General features: G+C 31.0%; 4 protein-coding genes across 15 annotated transcripts in view; 2 read left to right on the forward strand and 2 right to left on the reverse strand.

The window, feature by feature from the left end:
- Positions 1-858: 858 nt before the first annotated feature.
- On the reverse strand, positions 859-9,060 carry LOC117605990 (uncharacterized). 7 transcript variants are annotated; one of them, XM_034327909.2, is made up of 11 exons: positions 8,470-9,058; positions 8,254-8,379; positions 7,437-7,967; positions 7,229-7,332; positions 6,971-7,151; positions 6,596-6,716; positions 5,737-5,884; positions 4,671-5,518; positions 2,836-3,403; positions 2,180-2,741; positions 859-2,045 (listed from the first exon to the last, which is right to left on the reverse strand). In XM_034327909.2, exons 1-11 carry the CDS (start codon positions 8,636-8,638, stop codon positions 1,876-1,878), a joined length of 3,528 nt encoding a protein of 1,175 aa, XP_034183800.2. In that variant the 5' UTR covers positions 8,639-9,058; the 3' UTR covers positions 859-1,875. The 7 variants fall into 7 exon arrangements, with proteins under 7 accessions (XP_034183800.2, XP_034183799.2, XP_034183798.2 ...); XM_034327908.2 differs by having other exon boundaries at positions 8,248-8,379; positions 8,470-9,057; XM_034327907.2 differs by having other exon boundaries at positions 6,596-6,713; positions 8,254-9,060.
- Positions 9,061-10,188: 1,128 nt separating this feature from the next.
- Positions 10,189-12,074, forward strand: LOC117605993 (G patch domain-containing protein 2-like). 2 transcript variants are annotated; one of them, XM_034327917.2, is made up of 5 exons: positions 10,203-10,345; positions 10,490-10,595; positions 10,669-11,020; positions 11,094-11,296; positions 11,371-12,074. In XM_034327917.2, the coding sequence occupies exons 1-5, from the start codon at positions 10,292-10,294 to the stop codon at positions 12,072-12,074; spliced, it is 1,419 nt and encodes a 472-aa protein (XP_034183808.1). In that variant the 5' UTR covers positions 10,203-10,291. The 2 variants fall into 2 exon arrangements, with proteins under 2 accessions (XP_034183809.1, XP_034183808.1); XM_034327918.2 differs by lacking the exon at positions 10,490-10,595 and having other exon boundaries at positions 10,189-10,345.
- Positions 12,075-12,204: 130 nt separating this feature from the next.
- Positions 12,205-13,087, reverse strand: Tim9a (translocase of inner membrane 9). Its single transcript, XM_034327892.2, has 3 exons — positions 12,948-13,087; positions 12,560-12,782; positions 12,205-12,319 (listed from the first exon to the last, which is right to left on the reverse strand). Exons 1-3 carry the CDS (start codon positions 12,993-12,995, stop codon positions 12,306-12,308), a joined length of 285 nt encoding a protein of 94 aa, XP_034183783.2. The 5' UTR covers positions 12,996-13,087; the 3' UTR covers positions 12,205-12,305.
- LOC117605980 (uncharacterized) overlaps positions 13,033-16,725 on the forward strand; it is a 49,086-nt gene continuing 45,393 nt past the window's right edge. For 3 of the 5 annotated variants that reach the window (XM_034327884.2, XM_034327886.2, XM_076689898.1), the window contains exons 1-3: positions 13,033-13,174; positions 15,294-15,744; positions 15,838-15,925. In XM_034327884.2, coding sequence (XP_034183775.2) covers positions 15,333-15,744; positions 15,838-15,925 — 500 coding nt within the window. In that variant the 5' untranslated portion in view covers positions 13,033-13,174; positions 15,294-15,332. Of the gene's footprint in view, positions 13,175-13,385; positions 13,604-14,087; positions 14,195-15,293; positions 15,745-15,837; positions 15,926-16,725 lie in introns of those variants that run through there. The other 2 variants (XM_076689902.1, XM_034327883.2) reach the window with 2 other exon arrangements.

Raw genomic sequence — 16,725 nt, forward strand, 5'->3', positions numbered from 1 at the left:
TAAAGATAGTTCTTAAAAAATGATCTGTTAATTGTTTAACATTTATTGATTTAATATAAAATTATTCGTAATACTCGTATCAATGCTAAGAATCATGAATATATATTTATATATATATATATATATATTTGTATATGTAATTTCGTATTATTCACATTTCATATTTAACGTAAAAAATATTTTCTCTCACACCATGTATCCCAATTTGACTGACGTACACCCTGAAAACTGGAAATTCTACACGGTATAAGGAATGGAAATAAAAATCCTTTACTACTTCACAAATTTTTGAATATAAAAATGCAACATGATAAGATTTTCCAATTTCTTTTAGCGTGAAGAACGTAGAGTAATCACGGCGTATACCACTTTTCGGATACTTTGTATATTTAACTCGGTTAATTAGGAGCATGTCTTTAGAACCCCCTTAATTTTTATAAATTATTTCATTTGTGTGTACAATTAAAAATAACGTAATAAAATAATAAGAAGAATTTTCACGCTGCAAAGTAAGGTAACTAATTGTAAAACTTTTTACAAAACGCAACTAATTCGATGCGCGGATGAAAAACGTGACGTACTTAAATAACAAATTGATATAACAGTTAATATCACCTGAAAATTTTTCATTTACCTAATATTACTTCTTAAATTAATTTTTTTCAATATTATTCAGAAATTATGTACGTAACTCTTCCCTTTGAATAATTACAATTTTTCAATATTCTTCATCTTTATTGTTTCAGTATGAAATCTAATTTGACATTGTCCTAACAGTGTACATACATACACCTACTTGTTAAGTAAAACAAAACAGAAGAAAGAAGGAAGGAAAATAAAGAATTATAACATTCGACAGAAAATTTAAATATCCTTGTTAAGAAATTTATCGTAATTACGCAATTTGTACCGAGTACAGATTAATCACTACATCTTTATAATATTATATCGTATAGAATTATAAATATATTACACATTCTACAACATTACCCACAAGGTTCTCCGTAATTTCTTTGCAGCGGAAAACTCGTATCTTAAATATTTAAAGATACACATGTATTTCAAGTAATGTATAACCGTTATTTATACAGCCTAACCACTAAATAGAGCCTTATACACCACATGATTTCGTTTCTTTTACTTTTTTTTTCGTTCTTTACTGCTACCCCTCAATAGAAACTTCTTCGAAATTTATCATGTATCATGAAATAAAAATATTTCTTCTTTTAATTCACTACCGAATGTAAAAGTTCAATATTCGTAAAAACTGAAAATTCTATACTTCATCCCCTTTAATAAATGTGCGCGATGATTTTGTAAATCTTAATTTTATATAATAATTATCTTAAAACATTTACATTCATTGTATTTTTTTTTCTTTTCTTAGATGAAAAATTTCTCTTCCATGTTGATACACGTTGAAGTATAACCAAATAATTTACGGACACACATTAAAAATATTGCTGTCTACAAATGCTAAGACTTTCTTTGTTCAAATGATTTATACAAGGATACCAGCCTCATTAGATTTTGCTTGTCATCCAAAATAGCACACAATGCATTTGTGGTCCCCTGTTTTTATCATTCAAATACTATTCCCTCTTTAACAACGTTTCAAGAAGGAGTTGAAGATAGAATAGTATTTTTCACTACTATAGAGTGTATCGTCGGTATTTAAGGGGAACTGTTAGAAACTACAAAAACACATAGTACATGAATATTAAATTACTTTTCATCCAATTCACAAGTACTGGAATAAATTGTGCAGACACTATGGAGTCAAATTTACAAGATTTCTATTTCTCCTCCTGTATCGGAATATTCTTCTTTTTTCCTTGTAGTATTTGTAACAGAAACACTTTAGTTCATCTTCTTCTATTGCGTAGCAGTATCTGAAATGCTTTGTCGCCACGTAGCATGGAAAGGAATTTTCAAGATTTTAACTCTCGTTTTAGGCAATGCGGTTAGCAAAAGTTTTTGAAGTTGAGGCAACGGTAATATATCTACTTGAGGATTTGTTAAATTTGGTTGTTGTTTATCATCACCTGAAAAGTATTAAATAAAAAAAAATAAATAAATAAAAAACCAATAAATAAATAAATATATATGTATAATCAGATGAAGAACCATTTTTAATTGATATATATATATATATATGTATACACAGACGTATAAATACCTTTTTGATTGTCATTTTCATCCTCAACATCTTCAATTAACTTCAAACAGGGCACTGGTTTCAATACTGGTATCGAGTCGCCAGTAACTTGTTTACTCATTAGATTACATTGATCAACAAATAATTCAGTTACCCTAAGTAATTCGAGTGTAACACCCCATACAAAATGTGTCAAATTATTTGATAATTCAGTAACACCGCCAAGCACCATATTATTGGATGTCGCCGATTGAGATATGTAAGTGGGTATTATCAATAACCTTTTAATATTTTTACAATTGGCCAGACATTTATCGAAACCATTTTTCACGTCAAAGTTGACTAATTCCATTTGATTTAAATTTTGTAATTTCGACACGCCTTCTAAAATATTAAACGTGCAACACGAACCTTGTCCCTTTTCAAGCCTAAGGCGCTCTAATTTTTGCAATTTTATCAAAACTGTTGTACCAAATTTGTCAGGAAAATCTGAACATTCGCCCAATTCTAATGCTTCCAAATTGACTAAAGCTTGTATAATATCGATTTTCTTCTTTCCTAGTTCTTTAACCGACGTTAAACTCTGTAACGTAAATTTAAATTAGCATGTATCGATTACCATAAATGGTTATAATTCCATGTAAACAAAAAGAGGGTAAATAAAACTAACTGCTTACCAATTGCGTTAATTGTGTCAATTCTTGTAAAGGTGTGAGATCTTCTTGTAGTGACATTCCACTTATTGCTTTGAGCCTCAATTCTTGACAACGTTTCAAATTTCCAATCGAATCCAAATTTAATGAATCACATTTTATCGACATTGCACTCAGTACTTCTAATTGGGGACAGCTTTTAATAACTTCTTCGACAACCATCACAGGGCATCTACACAATTCTAACTTGACCAGGCTAGTTACACGTGGTATTACTGACAAAAACTTTTTCCAAATGCTATCAGATTCCCCTGCTACAAGCATCTTCCGGAGATCTAAATGTTGGGTGCCTCGTCTTTGTAACGTATCCGCTAAACCATCCCAATCTGTTACTTGACTATTTTTCATTCGTACAGTCTTCCACAAAGAGGGATGCGCGGCCAAGTCTCGCCACATTTTACAAACTCTTGCAGCGCGTAGCAACTCTTGAACCTTCAGATATTGAAATATACGCAGTAACGCGTGATAACCGGCACACACCGAATCCATAAAATGTTGTTGTTGATGTTCTATTTCCTGTTGATTTTTTCTCCTGAAATTATTCAAATAAAAATACCTTTAGATCATTTCTCTCAGTTATACAGGGGCCTGGCCTATATATAATAAGGGTATCTCGGTTATTACACGTTAATTATAATTTCTTTGAAATAAAATCTTAACTTTACACGTTACTATATTCGGTATTTTTATTATTTCCCTCATAAACGTATATACATATACCTATACATACATAATATGTATGTGTGTGTGTATATATAGATATATATATGTACACTGAATTTTTAAAGAGGCTCTTAAAGGACCAATGATTTACAACAATAATGCCAACTTTGTGATGTATCAAATAAGAAACAGAAGTATAAAAGCCTCTGAAAGAAAAGTGTTGAAAGTGTTTACATTTTAAAATAGCATAAAGATATGAAAATAAAAAATAAACATAAATAGGGAATAGAAATAATGTGGAGCAAGGAGTCTAGGATGTTTTTGGGAAAACGCACTAAGAGTTTTTTGTGTTTCAGCTCGCACATGTCTTTATATCTGTAAATATAAAAAGTAAAAATGAATTAGATTTTTTTCCACTGAAGCACTTATCAGTAGCTGTATTTGTAATTGTAGCATGAATGTAAATAAAATTATTATGTTAAACTAAAATTTTATATCTCATTTTTAGTGAACAATTTTCGAGTAAATAAAAGAAAGATAACTTTTATTAAAATATTCATAACTTTTACTTTGATACTACAGTTACACAATACCTGCAAAAACCAACGATACGTGATTGTTTTATTCATTTTTTTTTTGTTTTGTTTTCACATGTCTGAAAAATTTGGCCGCATTTCTAAGAAGCTAAGGCAGTGTGCTTCGATCACAAGATAAAATCAAATTCATTTTTCACCTCGAACTTTTATATTTCCAAATATAATAAACATCGGTATATATTGCATTTACAATACTATTTAAGTAAATTTTATATACGAAATAAAACAAATAGTTGCCTTTTTATCCTATTTCTTTCAATATTATCTAGAACTGTACAAACAGTCTTGCAAAAATTTACTGAAATATTAAATAAAATGAAATAGATTTCTATTTTATTTCAATGATATAACGCATAAAATTAACCACCATAAAAGTAGTCCATGTATCTTGTAAATACAATATGTACAAAGCAACTGCCAAAACCTCAAAAGAGAGTTGCCTTAACTTATTTAAAGAAAATATTTAAAAAAGGAAATAAACAAAAAAAGTATATATATATATATATGTAATGTTGTTGTGTTTGAGAAACAAACACTTACTTGCTACTTGTTTTAATTGTACCCAAATTACTTAGAACAGACTGATGCGAATCTACCTTTGGTAGATCATTTTTATTAGTTGTATTTGTTATCCTTTCGAGTGATTTACGTTTCACTGATTTCTTCGCTTCTAACGCAACATCTGTCGTCGTATTAGACAAATCATTCTGAGATTTATTTTCAGCCAATATATCTGTTCTAGTATTATTATTATTGCACATTTCTTCTGTTTCCTCTACTTCAGAATTTGGTGCAGTTTCGGTATACGATACATTTTTCGACATACTTTTTTCGGGTGATTTATCAAGGATATCTTTTCTCAATGATTTTGTTGATAAAGAAGCATGTGACTTTGTAAGCATAGAACTTTCAACGGTATTTGATATATCGGTAAGCGAACCATCCTGAAGTACAGGAGGTTTATCACCAATTTTGTCAGGTTTTACTGTTATAGCTGGCTGAACAGCCATAGCATTATTTTTTGGTACAACGATATACCTTTTACCTCCCATTAGAGCAATATTTTGTGCTGGTTTTGGTATAGTTCCATCGTGACTTTGTAAGAATTCATTTTCTGTCTGAGGAAACCAACTACTCTCTTTCTTATCTAAATTCGAAGGAAAATACGATGTCGTCGAAGAGGATTTTGTTACTTTAGTACTATTTCGCGATTGTGAGTCCGCACCGTCAGATTTCGGAATTCTCTGAAGTTTTGGTGGAGTTAAATTTACTTGATGTTTTGATTTTGCACTCTGTGCGCCTAGCATACTAATCGGTATCAATGGAGGAGGTGTTAAAGATGGATTTTTTTGAGATTGCTGAGATTCATTAGTGTCCTGCTGACAGTTCTACAACAAAATTAACATCTATTAACTTATTTAATAATGTAATTACACTGTCAGCTATAATATATATTTTTATCTTATTTTACAAAATATACGTGAAAAGAAATTATGTATACTGCTATTCGATTGCATATATACCGTATAAAAAAAATTTCTAATTAAAATTTTCATAAGAAAATAATTTGAAGAAAGGATTATTTTATGTTAAAAATAAAACCTACCTTACAAACATAATTGTCACTTCCTGTAAATTCCATACCATCAACACATTCAGGATGATATAAACAGAGACACACGCGACATTGTAAGCTTGGTATCAACCCCATACTTGTTGAACATCTTATACTGCATGGTTCTTGAACTTTGGGCCTGTAAGATGTGCGTTGATTGGGGAAAGGAATTAAGGAATAAAACACAAAATTTAAATAAGGATTATAAGGATCAAGGGGAGAAAGGAGGATACAGTTATGAAAAATATAGAAGGAAAAGTTTAAACTATTTCAGAATAAAAATTCGAACTTGTAACTACATAAATGGTATACAGCATGCATTTTAGCATTATCAAAACAAAATCAATTTATCTTTCTCATTTATGCCTATCGAAAAAAAATGTATGTATTAAAATAATCAGGAAACATTTTATATAAAATTTAACCAACAAACAAATATTTCTGGTTTAATATAACGATTACTACAAAATTATGTATAAAATAATAAAATAATTTTGTAATACCAATAACTATTACTCGCAACAAGATACTTATTTTATTTTCAACATATATATACATATGTATGTATATATCTCTTTCTCTCAAATACTTTTCAATATTAGTATACAGACACGAAAATATTCGTTTATATTTTAAATAAAAATACTTCTTTTTTTTTTCTTTCTTTATGAAATATAGCAAATGCACATGCTGTAAATTTTTCATTGGGCCTTTTCAAAGCACATTAAACATGAATAATAACCATGTTTAATCAATAAGCATTTAGGATACCCTTGGACAATCTAATTTAATTACAATCATAAAATATAATAAATACAGAAATAATTATGTAAAACACTCGAGTACTTACGTCAGTTGTCTTTTAGGTTTGGGAGGTGGTGGTTTTTCGACAAGTTGTTGACTTCTCCTTGTACTCGTGGTCCGTTGCGGTGGAAGCATCTCACTTTCTTCAGACTGCGATTTTATTTCTGCTATGCATATTGCACAAAAATTCTTGTCAAGAAATAACAATTTTACATACAGAAAACGAGAAATAAAAAAATTTGAATGCTAATAACCAAATTTTGATTTATTTATTAGCGCAAGGATTTAAAATTCTAAAAATTGAAGAAACATCGTCAAAAATCAAAAATAGTAAAATAATAAAAATCAAATACTAAACGCAGCAACAAAAATATCTCGTCCAACAGCGAATAATTAGAAAATACATAATATAAATGCATACTTATTTGCGGAGTTTTTTTCGCAGGCACTTTCACTTTAAATCCAGTTGTTGGAGTTTTTGGTGACTTAGTAGCAGCTTTTGTAGGCACTGGTACAGGCATCGACGAAGGTTCTTCTAAAACCCTCCTTACAGGAGTACTTTTCTTATACCCTCTTCTTCCTGGGGTACCCGATCCATATCCCTATTTTGAAATAAATATTAGTATCTAGTTAAATGTTGTATAAATATGAGATATGAAATATAAATGAAATTACATACTCTTATCCTTTTTGCATCCCGAATAATCTCCTTTTCCGGATCATCCAGACCAAGAGGTTCTTTGAAAAATGTGAAGTTATCAATAGTTAACTCTTTAGTATTAACTATAAAAAAAAAAAAAAAATAGTATCATTATTTCTTTATTTTATCATTTCGATTTCAAATCATATAACTGATAATACCGATTATCTTTAGAAATTTTACTTACGAAATTCTGCAACTTCTCTAAAACTTCTGACTTTCTTCCCTTTCGGTGTATAGTAATATATATCGGCCATTCTTTTCAGGCTAGAATCGCTACTTGCTCTAAATACCAATTCTCGTTTCCAACCATATTTAAAAGGTTCTTTGAACGCTGGATTTGTTACATCGACAGCTGCTTTCTGTTTTGTACTTCCTGGACTAACTCCACGCGAAATACGGCTTCCTTTAGACTTTAGAGATGTTGCTGGACTACTGGTAGCTGATGATGAATTTGTTGATTTAAACGAAGTTCCATCTGCTTTTTGTACCTCTAATTCAGTCTCCATAGTATTTGGTATACCAATCGAATCTGTTTCAGATTTATCAGATTCTTTTTCTTTTTTTATTTTGTCTATATCTAACCCATGTTCCGATTCATAACTATGCATTCTACTATCATCCGAATCTTGTTCGTCATCTTTTCTTCCATCATAATTCTTCTTTATACTATATCTAAGCCGTTTTGCCAATTGAGCTTCAGCTACTTCAGCTTCAGCTAGAAGAATTCATGTATTTTAATTTGCATAAAAGGGATCAATACATTTATACAAGTTAAATAAGTAAGAAAATATTTTCTAATTAATGTTTTAAATATTGTTACATTATTCTAAGAAATAAATTTATTTTTTCATTGATAATATTTAAAGAAGCATTTGTTTAGACTTAACAATTACTGAAAAACCTTTAGCTGATAAAGTAGAATACCATAATGTAATTTCTGAATGATTATTATAACCAATTAGTTTGCGTGTTGAATATAATAAAGCAATAATTACCAATACCAATTAATTTTTTCAACACATAACTTCCACGCTGCAACTCATTAGCTCCTTGAATATCAAATCCAGTGAATTCCATTGACTCCTCTGAACTAACATCATCGGGCTCCGAAAGCTTTCGCTTGCGTCCTTTTATATTTAACATTGTATCACTTTCAATAATACTAGTTGAATTGGCCTTGAACTTACATAGTTTTTCTCTAATATGTGGTATCATACCCTTTTTTGGTGAACCTTTAACATCTCCATTCACCTCTTGACTGTCCACTTTGATGGTTGTTTCAACTTTATCTTGTGTTTCCTGTAAATCCGGCATACTTCCAGCTTCTAGGTTAGGATTGTCGCGCGCCTCATCGGCGTTCCCGCCATTCACATTGACACCGTCCATTTTGTGGCCCCTTTGGGACCAAACGCTAATTCTACGTACTTCAACGATCAATGCGCGAAGAACGTTACTTTTTCGTTACCCGTCACTTCATCAAGAACTCCATTAAACGTCTCTTCGCGTAAGTAGCCGTGCTACAATCCCCTCGCGTCTGGGTACCACAATCCCGCGCTCATCTGTCCGCGAATGCGCATAACGTACGCGCAAGCACCACTACGCGCTATTTACACAACTGCCAAGATTTCTTTTCATACGATTTTCACCAACTCCTCGTTACTTTATCACGCTAACCACATACTTTCAAACAATCAAAAATAGTATCTTACAACGAGAATTACTTATTTTTCAATAAATGTAACTTGAATTCTTCGAACGAAAAAACGATAAACGCTCCGAGCAAACACGAAGCGTCCATAAAACACAGAACCGGAAATGGCCGAAAAAGTATGCTTAAGCCTCGTTTTCAATATACCAAGTTTCCGACTTAATATTGCGTATACAATATCGAACTATCGATGATTAATATTATTTCAATAACATACGACATACATAATTAACAATAAACAACCGTTGCGGTGATGAATATACATATATAGTTTCGAAATATTGCTCAACTATATATTTTAATACAATGTTCAACATCGTACTATACATATTACACGACACTGCTGTTACATAAAATTCAATTTTGTAACAATTTACTTAAAAAAACGATGTATAAAATCATTGTACTATATTATTTAACTACGAATACTTATCAGAATACAGTTTGTTAATATTTATTTAATATAAGAATGCACCTGTAATGAGTTAGTTAAACCATGACCAAATTATTGCTTATGAGAATACAGTAGTATGCATGCACACACGTAACTACAACTACGCTCTCCCACACTACTGTAAAATAAAGAAAATAGAGAAGATCCGTGGCGCACAGTGAAAACAGTTTTGGAATTGACAGTTTCTGAACATCTATTTTATTTTATTTTATTTTTTTTTCGTTTTTAGTTTTAATTAACAAACGTATTACTTAATAATGATATCAATTTAAAGAAAGTATACATTTTCCCTAATCGTACGTATAAGGTAAGTGTAATGTTAATTTGTACTTTTATCTAGTCATTAATTCGAATTACAATGCAGTCTCAATTTCTTTCAAATATAGTTTATATAATTGATATTTAACGATAATAAGACAAAAATATTTCATAGTACAACGTGTATTCCCTTTATTTGTTTTCTATTAAACTTTTACCACTCGCAAAGTAACCAATATGATGTATTAAATTTAAATAAACGTATTAAAAAAGTATATAGTGAGAATGTGTATGTGTATGTATATATATATATACACGCGTTAATATGTATATGTTTAAATGTAACTATAAACTTACAACAAAATATTCAAAAAATTAAATAACTTTACAATATACGCAAAGTTTTTATAACAAGATAACTGCTAGATTAAAATTTATGATACAACAGTTTTAAATATTTGGTAGAAATTAAATAAATTGTATCCACCATTGCGTAGAAAGAAACGCATCCTTCAAATGGAGCGTGTTTTGAAAGCAGTACCAGCAGATTTAAGAGTAAAAATGGAGGCACTTGTGCATGATTTAACTTTGGCATTGGAAGAAAGTAATAATAGCGCAAATGTTAGGCGTAGATGGGGTATCAGGAGAAGAGCCCGGTCCACGGGCAACATCCGTAAGTACAAAAGATTAGATACACAGGAAAGCTCAATTTCTATTTTAGTTATTTCTAAATTAAATTCCAAAAGAAAGAAACACTTGAACGATAAAAATTCGATTAAACTAAAATACATATATTCTAATATTTATATGAAATCAGTTCCAGTCTACTTCTGTAAGGCAGGCAGACGGTTGTTATCAAGATTGTTTTTGTAGACAGCATATTTGGTTACTCAAAGATGTGAAATTTTATAACTCCTTGAAAAGTAATTTTCAATGCATCAAGAATAACGAAGAAAATTTTGAGAATAATCTTTAAATAATTACTTTTTATTTTAGCATCATTACGTATGAACAAACAATCAGATGATAGTTCATCTTCCATTTGTGACATCCATGTTCCAAAAACAACAGCTGCCTCCAAATATCAATCTGACAGCGATGATACAAATCAAACAAAAAGATTTGCACTTTTTTCTAATTCAAACAATGCTAGTAATATCGAAAGCGATTCGGTTAATGAAAATTTTGTACCTAGACTAAATCCAAAGCGTAAAAGAAAATTTAAAAAAATGGCTATTGATACCGATTCTAATCCCTCTACTTCCCAAACGATTGCAATGTCAACAGCGCTTGCAAATAAGAAGAGAGTTCTCAGAAGCGATTGTAAAAATAGATACGAAACAATATGGTAATATTCTCATAACGATATGGCTATATTTCTAAATAATTAACACACCGCACAAGAAATTGTTCAATTACAGGTGTGGAAAACGTAAAAGGTCTTACAGGGAGCGTTCCACGGATTGCGGGATGAGATCATTCAAACCAAACAGAGATGCAAAATCGAAAAACCGCATCAAAATGCAGACCGATGATCCTATTGATTGTTCAAGAATATCCAGTTCAAGTATTTCATCCAGCGATTCAGAAACTGGACTTATCACAAATGACGAAGACAGAGAAGGTATGAAATTTTGAATGGTTATCATAAAATAACGATAAAGATTAACGAAATCTTAACAAATCTTGTGACTTTAGGAGATGACGAACAATCAGATTGGATCGGAGAACCAAGTTGGTGGGATGACAATGAGAGTACTAACGAAGATAAAGTGAATACAGATTCACCGTTCCAAATGATGTTGCATGGAAATTTTGAGCATGCAATCGAATCAAGAAAAAATTACAGAAAGAGAATTCAAAGAATTCGAGATTGGAGCGGAAGAGAAATTCGCGCTGGCCGTCGTCGCGTTGATAATAAACCTGGATATTCGATTATTACATCGGCTAATGAAAAAGTATCCAGATTTTTACAAGATCCAACTCAAAGCGAGCTTAGATTACATCCTATGCGACAGCATGAAAGAGAAAAACTTCGCCGGCTTGCTAATTTATACAGTTTAAGTTTAAAGGGGGACCTAGGCTGTCCAATTTTATATAAAACTCGACATACTACACAAGCCATCTGTGTGGATCAAGTATCATTCAACAGATTTTCGGGTTATAAAAGATTAAGGAGAACCCCTCCGAATTCCCCGAATTCTGAATTAACAATACATAATCAAGAACATCAAATTTCTAGCGTAAACTATAGCTCGCAAATAATTAGTTCAACATCAAAATTGGATACGATACCAGTTCTACCACAGTTCTCTCATTTTAAATGGGATTCGAATAGCATGGATATTGAAATTCATGGAAAACCAAAATTACATGATTTTGATCACTCGAAATCAAGTTAAACCAAACATACCCCTTTTGTTACTTTCTTTTTTTTTTAAATAAGAAAAATAAATTATTTATGTCTATATCGAGGTGGTGCTTCGCATACAACACTTTTAATGTAAACCATGTATAACTGAAATTCGATGACTACATTATATAGGAGATTATAAACCTTTATTATACATTTTTTATCCATCCGATAATTTGCGTTTTAAACATTTGGTCTCATTTTAATCAGTGTTATATGTTTATTTAACATTTTCTACAACAGATATTGATTTTACGCATTTATTTAATGTATTACATACAAGGTAATACATCATTGTTATATAAGTAACGTTTATTATTTTTATTTCTTTAATTTTATCTATATTACTTATAATTTAACAAACTAAAAGAGAAATGCATTAAAATATCGAATTCGAAATAATTTCTACGGTATCGCGTTTGAAAAATCAATGAACATACAATTTTATTTATGTTAATGTTCAAAATTATCTACCTTCATTTATTTTTTTCTGTGCTGCCATTACATTTTCATTAGCAAGCATTTGAAATTCTTCAAATCGTTGTGAAATTCTTTGATTCATCTTCAAATATTTCTCCATACAATTTAGAGCACACTTTTCTTCCTTCGATTGAACATCTCGTGAAGTGAAATCAGTTATACAGTCAACAAAACAAATTTCTATTAATTTGTTATAGGACGCCACAAAGTCTCGAACCTGAAGTATAAAAATCCTAATCATTTAAAACTTCCATTCTATTTCAATTACAGCACATATAACAATCCTTTAGATACCACGTTAACCATGCATGGTCCATTTACATAGAACTTAAATTCACTCTTTTTATAAATTATAATGTATAAAATCACTATAAATACATACAGATTTAATTTGATCTGAATCCACGTTTGCAGGAATTTGCATTGCCATTGTAATAAATTATATATTTTCTATGGAAAAATATTCACCCAAATGTATTACTGATGCACCTCAAAAGACTAGACAAAATATTGACGGGAATGACTTTAAGGTTAGAATAAAACTGTTCTCTAATAAAACACGTGTCCGGCGTCCGGCGTAGTGTTATTCGTTCAAGGAGAAACCATAAGGTATAGAATAATTGATTCTCTGTCGCTATATATTTCAAAATGAATCGTTTAAGTCTAAATTATATACATAACATTTTATATTATACATATATATAACATTCTTACAAGATAAAGTTGTTCAATTTTTAATTAACTGATTATATAGTACATACATACTTATTTAGTTAAAAACTTAATTACTAAAAAATAATTATTCAGAATAATTGAAAAAAAAAAACGATATATCGAATAAAATTGAATGTGTATCGAACGTGTATCGAACGTATATTAAATCAAAAGAAAAACGGTTTATCGTTATAGCGTGTAAATTGTGAATATAAAATTTAAAGCTATAGTAGAAGAAACGAACAGATGTTCATGTTAGTAGTTGACCGGTATATTTAGACAAAGTTGGGTCTTTGTTCCGAATGCATCGAATTGTTTTAAAAGGTAAGACGATAAACTGTTATGCTTTAGAATTTTATCACGCGTAAAAAAGATTCAAAAATATATTTTTATATATTTCGCCTTCCTCGTGCAAAGTTCTCGGATCCATTTGTGCTGTTTAATAACGTTACATTTTATGCTTAACCGTTGAATTTAGTAACGTAGAGAAGACAGCTGACAGATGGGGGGTTTGTAAAAATAATAAAGACATGAAAATTTTTGAATGCAATTCAAGTGAATTCAAGTGAAACAAACAGAGCTAATAATGTAGCGATTAATTCAATTAGTGATTATAACAATTAGTTGTTGCGTTTACGGGGTGTTGTCCGGAAAATTCTTTTCTTCGTTGATAGTCATCAACCAGAATGGTTTATTGACACAATTTTTTTAGATTTATTCACTTTTCAAATGATAATATTATAGCCATCGCAAGTTAATCGTTAAAATTTTGAGGAAGAAAGTAACTTGTAATTGGCATCATTTTCAGGGCCGGCCCTGGGCCTATGTAGTCTAGGCGGCCGCCTAGGGCCCCCATAAGACGATTTTGCGTCTAAGAATGCAAGAAGAGTAATGTTTACTTGAATATTAATCGATGTAAATGCAAATCCAAATTAGTTATACAAACTTTAATGTTAATTTCATAAATTTTATTTGAGGTACTTTTTTTTATGTCATATATACGAAGGGGCCCTTTTTCGAAGCTCGCCTCGGACCCCTAAAGTCTCAGGGCCGGCCCTGATCATTTTTAATATAATTTTATTTTCGTGTTGAAATTTGGGCTCATTCTGTAAATGGTACATAAGTACAACGAATGCTATCTTCGGATAAAGTTCCGAAAGCGACAACCCTCCGATTTTTCTGAAATTTTTGCCAAAACTTATCCTTGATTAGAGAAGAAAGTCCCTAAAAGCTTTTTGGCGACAAAGCCTCGTTTGCCCCCCAGCTCTCTTCAAAGTTTTGACAGTTCTTATTAAATATCTCCGAAAATATTGATTTTAGAGAGAAACGTTTCAAACAAAAAATGAAGCTCATAAAAATCTCTACAAAAAAGGTTATACACATTTTTTTACGTAAACTAGTCATTTCTACACTATCGTTGTTATCATTCCCTACCTTACCGACACAGCCCAGTATAATTGGCGATCTGTTCCGAACACATAATCCGCACTTTTCGGCAACGCTTTCATAAAATAATAATAAATTAATTATAAAAATATGTGTAAATGAAAGCGTTACCGGATTTAAATATATAGCCTAACGTAACTTAAATATATCAATAATAATTATACATATGTACATGTATTGTTCATAACAACTAAAATAATAGGTTCACGTAAAAAATGAGTATAACCGGTTTTGTAGAGCTTTTTATGAGCTTCATTTTTTGTCTGAAACTTTTTTCTCTAAAATCAATATTTTCGGAGATATTTAGTAAGAACTGTCAAAACTGTGAAGAGGACTGGGGGGCAAACGAGGTTTTGTCGCCAAAAATCCTTTTAGGGACTTTCTTCTCTAGTCAAGGATACGCTTTGGTAAAAATTTCAGAAAAATCGGAGGGTTGTCGCTTTCGGAAGTACACCCCTATCTTCTACAGATGGCGCCACTATTTCAATTTTTCCTACGTACTTACTTACCTACTTATTTATTTCAATTAATTGATTATAATTGCAATATTATGACTAAATATTTTCAGAAAATCATCTGAAAACGACAAGAGGAATAAGTTATAATTATGGAGGAATTTATGAAGATGTCATGTGATAATGAAAATGTTTATTCGATCGGTAAACGTTTGAATTCCGCAACGAGTAAACGATCACAACCGGTAAAGACCCAAGAAAAGACGTCTGCGAAAGTAACTAGGAGAAATAAAAGTGTATACCCTCCGAAGGAAAAATGTACAAATAATTCCAAGGTAAAAGAATTACACGAGATAAATGTATCTTCTGAAAACGAAGCTGCAAAAGAGATACAAGTGAAATGCAAAGATCCGATAGATCGATTCGTCGATAATGAAAATGACGAGGATCCTCTTACTGTATTACGCAAGGAAATCCAAGAATGGAGGATAAACGAGATATTAACGTGTAGAACTGAAGAAAGGTATACTAGAACTCCAAGCGAACAGCGTAGCTGTAACTATGGTATGTCTAAAGTTAATTAAACTATTAACGAATTTCTATGAATCTTTGTTTGTAATTAATTCTTAGCATATAAGTATTTCTTATTGTTTGCAGTTGCTTCCGGAGAAACCACGAAGAGGCAACGAAGTCCTAACAGTGCTTCTAAGTCCCATAGAACATACGTCGATTACCCAGCGGCAACGTGAGTACTGTTTTGTTAATTCGTTTAACTTTCAATTTGTATACATACCTTGAAATAACTAACTATGAATGTTTAACTAACTGAAATGATAAATTTGAAAATGATGATTCGGTTAATTAATATCGAGCGTGTACATATGTTTGAAAACGTGTAATATTGAAAAAGAGAAAAGAAAAAATCATGAGTGTTTATATTTTATGCGCTTGTTAGGCGCTTGTAAGTTATCGAGTGAGTGCTTCGGTGATTTATTAGAACGATTTACGATGCAACGATGAAGGTAAGTACATTTATAGAAAGTAATTTTATAGTAGTAAGTTATGCAATAGTTATTCGAATTAACATTCGGATATGCGAATGTTTTTGTTATGCACAATAAAACGTGACCAAGTCAATTGCCGTGCATCAAACGAGCCAAGAAAGAGGCTCGAGAGTATCTTATGTAAGTAACTGTAAATGAAGAACGATGGGAGAAACACAGTTGTGTATCTTCACAGTGCATACATACTTACGTATGTATTTACGTATATGTACACACGCGTAAGGGAAAGACGTACGTCATTCTGGAATTTTCGAAAGTTTCGTTCAACCGGTTTGTGGTTGCAGAGAGACAGTAAGGCCCCTTTAATTTGCAAGTATTTGTATTAAAATGAATTCTGAGTAACCCGTATACATATGCATAATAACTTTGTTAAACATTTTCAATAAATACATACAATGATCAATCGTTTAAAGTTTAACGGGTACGTACATTTTGAATTGGGCGCCATTTTGATGCGGTTCATCGTAACGTGGACAGTTAA

The sequence above is a fragment of the Osmia lignaria genome, chromosome 2, assembly GCF_051020975.1.
Source record: "Osmia lignaria lignaria isolate PbOS001 chromosome 2, iyOsmLign1, whole genome shotgun sequence".
Classification (NCBI taxonomy): Eukaryota; Metazoa; Arthropoda; class Insecta; order Hymenoptera; family Megachilidae; genus Osmia; species Osmia lignaria.

What these genes read in the sequence shown, in the direction of transcription:
- LOC117605990 (XM_034327904.2), bottom strand. Translation starts at nt 8,638, where the DNA reads ATGGACGGTGTCAATGTGAATGGCGGGAACGCCGATGAGGCGCGCGAC. An exon ending in TAGAGAAGTTGCAGAATTTC is followed by an intron (nt 7,333 to 7,436) that starts GTAAGTAAAATT and finishes TTTTTTTTATAG; the next exon opens with TTAATACTAAAGAGTTAACT. An exon ending in ACAATTAAAACAAGTAGCAA is followed by an intron (nt 3,404 to 4,670) that starts GTAAGTGTTTGT and finishes GAATAATTTCAG; the next exon opens with GAGAAAAAATCAACAGGAAA.
- LOC117605993 (XM_034327917.2), top strand. Translation starts at nt 10,292, where the DNA reads ATGTTAGGCGTAGATGGGGTATCAGGAGAAGAGCCCGGTCCACGGGCA. An exon ending in CCGGTCCACGGGCAACATCC is followed by an intron (nt 10,346 to 10,489) that starts GTAAGTACAAAA and finishes ATATGAAATCAG; the next exon opens with TTCCAGTCTACTTCTGTAAG. An exon ending in ATTTTATAACTCCTTGAAAA is followed by an intron (nt 10,596 to 10,668) that starts GTAATTTTCAAT and finishes TTTTTATTTTAG; the next exon opens with CATCATTACGTATGAACAAA.
- Tim9a (XM_034327892.2), bottom strand. Translation starts at nt 12,995, where the DNA reads ATGGCAATGCAAATTCCTGCAAACGTGGATTCAGATCAAATTAAATCT. An exon ending in ATTCAGATCAAATTAAATCT is followed by an intron (nt 12,783 to 12,947) that starts GTATGTATTTAT and finishes TTTATACTTCAG; the next exon opens with GTTCGAGACTTTGTGGCGTC.